The 7500-nt window shown below is 39.3% G+C and overlaps 1 protein-coding gene across 2 annotated transcripts in view; it reads right to left on the bottom strand.

The window, feature by feature from the left end:
* Window positions 1-7500, bottom strand: part of LOC106870076 (sialin) — a 163076-nt gene that overhangs the window by 3346 nt on the left and 152230 nt on the right. For both annotated transcript variants that reach the window (XM_089338506.1, XM_089338505.1), the window contains exons 11-13: window positions 5645-5777; window positions 2773-2918; window positions 2489-2581 (exon numbers count right to left, since the gene is read on the bottom strand). In XM_089338506.1, coding sequence (XP_089194632.1) covers window positions 2489-2581; window positions 2773-2918; window positions 5645-5777 — 372 coding nt within the window. The remainder of the gene's footprint in view (window positions 1-2488; window positions 2582-2772; window positions 2919-5644; window positions 5778-7500) is intronic.

Genomic DNA, 7500 nt, shown 5'->3' with positions numbered 1-7500 from the left:
AATGCAGAGTAGCCAAGCCTTAGCCAGGCGGCGCTGCTGACTATCTGCTCGAAGGTTATTTATCTAATTTCAGTGGAATCTATCCACTGGTTTTCAGAAATAGAGTTATTAATATTTCTAAGTCTCTCTAAAGGAGACTACGGCAGCGGTACTGGAAATTAATAGTTATCGCCAAGCCAACATGGCAGTCCCAAAATTAGGACGAAAGCTGCCGTGAATTAGCTCCAAGAAGCCATCGCCTCTAGCTAGCTATGTGACACACGAAACCTGTGTCCTTTATAACCTTCGAACAGGGGAGGTCAGCAGTGTCCCCCTGCTGGTTTGGCATCTGCAGACTAGACTAGTTTCCGGGTGTTGCCCCTTGTCAATGCAGAGTAGCCAAGCCTTAGCCAGGCGGCGCTGCTGACTATCTGCTCGAAGGTTATTTATCTAATTTCAGTGGAATCTATCCACTGGTTTTCAGAAATAGAGTTATTAATATTTCTAAGTCTCTCTAAAGGAGACTACGGCAGCGGTACTGGAAATTAATAGTTATCGCCAAGCCAACATGGCAGTCCCAAAATTAGGACGAAAGCTGCCGTGAATTAGCTCCAAGAAGCCATCACCTCTAGCTAGCTATGTGACACACGAAACCTGTGTCCTTTATAACCTTCGAACAGGGGAGGTCAGCAGTGTCCCCCTGCTGGTTTGGCATCTGCAGACTAGACTAGTTTCAGGGTGTTGCCCCTTGTCAATGCAGAGTAGCCAAGCCTTAGCCAGGCGGCGCTGCTGACTATCTGCTCGAAGGTTATTTATCTAATTTCAGTGGAATCTATCCACTGGTTTTCAGAAATAGAGTTATTAATATTTCTAAGTCTCTCTAAAGGAGACTACGGTAGCGGTACTGGAAATTAATAGTTATCGCCAAGCCAACATATATATATATGTGTGTGTGTGTGTGTGTGTGTGTGTGTATGTATGTATGTAACAACTACACAGGAGGTCCTGTACATACCATCCACTCACCCATCCTGCTGTAATTGCTATGGTAACTATGGTTACTGTGGATACAATCAGATAAGCAATCAACACGGCCATTTAATATGGAGGGCAATCTACTGATCTAAGATGGCTTACACTCACACACACACACATGCAGATACTTATATGTGCACACACACACACACACACACACATGCACACATGAATAATATATTTATATAAATAATGTATATATATTTATAACGATACATACCTGTATAAATACACAAACACACATAAACACACACATATTAATATATATATGTACATATATGTGCGTGAGTGTGTGTATATACATATATATATATATATATATTCATGCACACACACATATACATGCATATGCATACACACATAGATATGTGTATACGCACACACGTTCATGCATACACACATGCACACACTTAATGCAATGTTTTTTGTGTGTGTATGTGTGTTCATTAATTCACCTGGAAATGTCTACTGCAGAAAGAAAAAAAGTCTCATTTACCTTGGCAACAACCAGATATATTTCTTTACAAAAAAAAAAGAAAAAAAAAAAGAAGAAAGAATGCTTTGCCTCACTGATTGTAGATAAATGAGTTTAATTATGGATAATTGATTAATTAGGTGGAGATATATTAATCTTAATGAATTATTTTCCAGTTGAGAGTCATGGAACATATTCCAGTCTGTATGATTGTGTGTGTGTGTGTGTGTGTGTGTGCGTGTACATGTATATATGTATAAATGCATGCATATATCTATATGTATGTGTATATATATATATATATATATATACACACGAGGGTGAGTCAAAAAGTAATGCCATTTTGTTTAGGACAGGTGTAATTACCAACACACGAACATGTGTCATATATGAAAATGAAGCTGGTCCTCTGTGGATCACATCCCTACTTCTCAACATAGTCACCGTTTCTCTCAATAGCAATGTTCCAATTTTTAATGAGAGCATGTATCTCTGCCCCGTAAAATTCTGTTGAGTGTTTTTTGAGCCATTTCTTCACTACAGTTTTCACTTCCTCGTCACTGGACTATCATCTCTTTGGCCCCATGAAAGAGAGGGTTTGAGAGGCAAACATTATTCCAGTGATGAGGAAGTGAAAAATTGTAGTAAAGAAGTGGCTCAAAGAACAGTCAACAGAATATTTTTTCCCCATCCTTATGACTTAGCAGTTCAACTAAAAAAACCAATAGAAAAAGTACCAAGCTTAAAGAAAAACTGAGTATTAGGATCAATTTGTTTGACTAGAACCCTTCAAGGTGGTGCCCCAGCATGGCCACAGTCCAACGACTGGAACAAGTAACAGATAAAGGATATAAGATGGAAGGTGTGTGTGTATGTGTGTGCACATGCATCTATGTGTTCCTATATGCATACATTTATGAGTGCGGGTTTGCAAGGTGTACATGCCTCTAAACATGATTGCGAACAATGTTAATGTTTGGTTATGCTTGACTGACTTACCTGGTGTGAAACAACATGACCCGTGATACTTGGACTGATGATACCTGGGAGGGTGGCAAATGTGTTGGACACACCCATCAAGATACTGGCATACTAAAGAGAGAGAAAAAAAAGTATATATATACACATACATACATATATCTACACATTTTTATATATATATATATATATATATATATATATATATATATATATATATATATAACAGTGAATCCTCCTGCCCTCACCCCACTCAGTAACCACAAAAACAACAACAGCAATCGTAGCAAAGATCTTTGTCTCACCTGAGGTGCAATGTCCAGGTGGTTGACACTGAACCCAGCCCATGCAAAGCCACCAATGCCAACACCAACTGTGATGCAAGTAACAGCAGCCTCCCTTGTCATTAAGTATCCAGCTACTGTCATCATGATGGCTTGAGCCACAAATGCTGCAGAAAAAGAGAAAGCAAACAAACACCCAGTGTGATAATGCAGACACAAAAATATGCTTTGTTGTAGAAATCAGCTGCCGTCTGGACACTAATGTGGTCAGAGAAATATAAGAGAAAGAGGACATCTGGGGACCATTAGTAAGGGATTTGCAAATCCAGTACCTAGCTTTATATCTATTATTGTTGGAGCAACAAGATACATACCAGCTCATCTGGAGCAAAATACGGCTGGACCTGGGTTCTTGGGGAACAAATGAAAATCCTTAACATGGCAGTCCTGGTTTAGGATGAATATTGCTGTAATTTTGCCCCAGGAGACATCGTCTCCAGTTGGTTATATGACACAATCTGTGTCCTTATATTTCAAACAATTTTTCTCTGCTGATGAAGAGAAATAACCCAGAAATCGTGATACACAGATAGTGGTTTGAGCTGAGTGGGGGTGCTAGATTCCCTTGTTCGAAAATATAAGGACACAGAGTGTGTCTTATAGCCAGCTGGAGACTATGTCTCCTGGGGTTAAATTACAGCAGCATTAGTCCTAAACCAGGACTGCCATATTATATTGGCAAACAATCTTTACTCCAAACTGAAATTGGATTTCACTTGGATAAAGAAATGAGATTGGCTCTATGTCTGTTACAGAATTTAACTCATTCATTACATATTTCTAATGAAATACATTTCCTTCATTTCAATTATTTTGAAATTAATGAAGAAATAAATAAAATACCTTTACCATAATTTGAACTGGTGTTTGGGACATAATTTAGCCTGGAATTCTGATGGATTTTTCGCAAACATCTTGCAGATGCAAGTGCTGCCAGTTGAAAGCTGAACATACCAGATGCTAGCAAGCTTATGGGATTACCAGGAGAAGTGGTTTTAACTTAGATCACTTTAACCCTTTTGTTACCATATTTCTGTGCAAATGCAGTGCTTTTCTTGAAATTAATTTTGAAAATATTGAAGAATTTAATAAAAAAGTTGTCATTATTAAGCTGATATTTGGAACATAAATTGATATAAAATTGTGATGAAAAGCTTTAATTTAGATAACTTTAAAGCAGGAAATTTAGGCCATAGAATCACAGACAATTCCGGGTGGGTTGAAGAATTGCTGCCTTCTTATGATGTTGAATTCATGAATGAAGATGTTGTTCAGATGGAATAGCAACAAGTTTTTCAAAAATCAAATACTGAAAAAAAAGAGCTTTATCGGCAAAGAAGTTCATAAAAGAAAAAAAAAGGGAAAACGCAATGGTTTTTTTTTTGTTTTTTGGTGATTGGAAAAATGCAAAACAGAAATCAATGGATAGAGATCAATGAATGGAATCAATAATATTTTGATCGTGCAATGAAATTTCGTTGTAATTAGATGTCATAAACGAATGTGTGAACAACAGAAGACAGTCCCTTCAAAACAAACCTCCATTTTAGAATTATTTTACATTAATTTTTATGAACGTTTGTGGATTTCAATAAACATTTTTAATTGGGTTTATTATTTTTTTACAACTTTGTTGATACAAACTAGGTTTTTATGTTAAATGTTGCAGCTAAACATGGTTCTGCTACAATGTCATGGCATTCTGCTAATGTAGGCAACATTTGTAAATTTTACATGCTATCTACTTTCAGTTTAATGTGGTTTTCTCATATCTTAATGTTCTGTTTTGAAAATATCTGCTTCCGAGTTCTGCATTTGGTTCCACTGTGAGGCATCTTGGGTAAGTATCTTGGATGGTTTGACAGTTGGTGAGTCAGAGGATGGTGCCAAACTCCAATGCCTGCTTTGGTATGGGTCCTATAGCTGGATGTCCTTCCTAATGCCAATCACTTTACATAGTGTACTGGGTGCTTTTTGTGTGGTACAAGCACAAGTAACTTGCCAGGTGAGGGTCTCTCAATTTAGAGGGGAGTAGTATAATCTCTGAACAGATTATGCTCAGAAAAATGAATTTAATATTTAATTAATTTCACTGTATATAATTGAAACAGCTGTAAGGGATAATGATTGATTTGTTGTTGATAATAAACTCTTATTAACTTCACAGTCTCCATTTTCTTCTTCCTTTATACTAAAATAATCTACAGGTTTTTATATACACACCTATTATTTTAAGGAAATCAATTCCCCCCCAAAATATTAGGTATTGAACCAATATTTCCTTGGATGACACCATCCCTTCATGAGGCTAACACAACCTCTAATCGAATTCTATTTTATATATATATATATATGAACTTGTTACCAGTTCAAATATGTTTGAAGCATATTCAACTTCACAAGAAAGCCATTCACTATTTTGTCATGGAGAGAATTTCTCACCGCAGACAAAAGGTTGTAACCACACTGAGTCAGTTTGCAGCTCCCACTAGCCTGACTGTTGGATGCATGCATTTCAGAGTGGTTATCTGCTCTTCAGCAACAGATACTGGAAAAATAGATGCTAAAAACTGACAAGAGAGACAGGTCCATCACTACTTAATACTGTCACCCTGTAATTTTATGTGTGTGTGTGTGTGTGTCTGCTCTGGTCTAACAACAGCCCAGCTTTATTTATCCATTCTCATTTGCAGGCATAGTGTATCTAGGACTCCATCATCTAATGTCGAAGTGAAGAACCCAAATGCAAATAGGCTTTAGATCAAAGACAGGTGAGTTATGGTTGAGGTACAGTGGCTTTCTGTCACAGTATGAGGTGGGGGTCTTATCTTACCTGAACAGGTGAACAGTTTACGTGTAACGGTTGTTGATAAAGTTGTAGTGGACCTAAGGAAATCAGCCAGTTGGCCAGCTCCCAGTACAACGAACCCCATCACTAGGTAAGGAAGGGCTGCAATGAAACCAGTCTACAACGAGAAAATAATAATAATAATAATAATGATAATAATAACAACAACAAGAACAATGATGATGATGATGATGATGATGATGATAATGATGATGATGATGATGATAATGATGATGATGATGATGATGATGGTTTCACATTCTGGCTCAAGGCCAGCAGTTTTTGAGGGGAAGGGCAAGTCAAAGTACATCAACCCCAGTACTTGACTGGTATTCCTTTTATTGACCACATGAATGGCAAAGCTGACTTCAGCGGAATTTGAACTCAAAACTTAAAGAGAGAAGAAACGCCATTAAACATTTTGTTTGGTGTTCTAATTATTCAGCCAGCTTTCCACCTTAATAACAACAACAACAATAATCCTTTCTGCTATAAGACACAAGGCCTGAAATTCTGAGGGAGGGGACTAGTTGATTACATCGACCCCAGTGTTCAACTGGTACCTAATTCCTTGTACGATCCTCAGAGAGATTTCTTTGAAATTGGAGTGATTTCTGACCCCTCAACCTGAGAATAAATTATGTTAATTATAATGTTAATCATAGGTGCAAATATGGCTGTGTGGTAAGAAGTTTGTTTCCCAGCTACATGCTTCCAGGTTCAGTCCCACTGCATGGCACTTTGGACAAGTGTATTCTACCGTAGCCTCAGGCTAACAAAGGTCTTGAGGGTAGATTAGGGTGACAGAAACTGAAAGAAGCCCAGTCTCTCTCTCTCTCTCTATATATATATATATATATATCATCATCATCATCATCATCATCGTCGTTTAACGTCCGCTTTCCATGCTAGCATGGGTTGGACGATTTGACTGAGGACTGGTGAAACCGGATGGCAACACCAGGCTCCAATCTAATTTGGCAGAGTTTTTACAGCTGGATGCCCTTCCTAACGCCAACCACTCAGAGAGTGTAGTGGGTGCTTTTACGTGTCACCCGCACGAAAACGGCCACGCTCGAAATGGTGTCTTTTATGTGCCACCCGCACAAGCCAGTCCAGGGCACTGGCAACGATCTCACTCGAAAATCCTACGGGAGCCAGTCAGGCGGTACTGGCAATGGCCACGCTCAAAATGGTGCATCTCATGTGCCACCCGCACAAGAGCCAGTCCAGGGGCACTGGCAACGATCTTACTTGGCTTGCCGGGTCTTCTCACGCACAGCACATTTCCAAAGGTCTCGGTCAGTAGTCATCGCCTCGGTGAGGCCCAATGTACGAAAGTCTTGCCTCACCACCTCAGCCCAGGTCTTCCTGGGCCTACCTCTTCCACGGGTTCCCTCAACTGTTAGGGTGTGGCACTTTTTCACGCAGCTATCCTCATCCATTCTCACCACATGTCCATACCAGCACAATCGTCTCTCTTGCACACTACAACTGATGCTTCTAATGTTCAGCTTTTCTCTCAAGATACTTACACTCTGACGGGTATTCACATTGACATTACACATCCAACGGAGCATACTGGCTTCATTTCTTGCGAGCTTACGTATGTCCTCAGCAGTTACAGCCCATGTTTCACTGCCATGTAGCATGGCTGTTCGTACGCATGCGTCATACAGTCTGCCTTTTACTCTGAGTGAGAGTCCCTTTGTCGCCAGCAGGGGTAAGAGCTCTCTAAACTTTGCCCAGGCTATTCTTATTCTAGCAGCTACACTTTCAGCGCACCCACCCCCACTACTAACTTGGTCGCCCAGATAGTGGAAGCTATCGACTACCTCTAG

Source organism: Octopus bimaculoides, chromosome 20 (genome assembly GCF_046866305.1).
Source record: "Octopus bimaculoides isolate indiv1 chromosome 20, ASM4686630v1, whole genome shotgun sequence".
Taxonomy (NCBI): Eukaryota; Metazoa; Mollusca; class Cephalopoda; order Octopoda; family Octopodidae; genus Octopus; species Octopus bimaculoides.
This window is presented reverse-complemented; position numbering and strand designations above follow the sequence as displayed.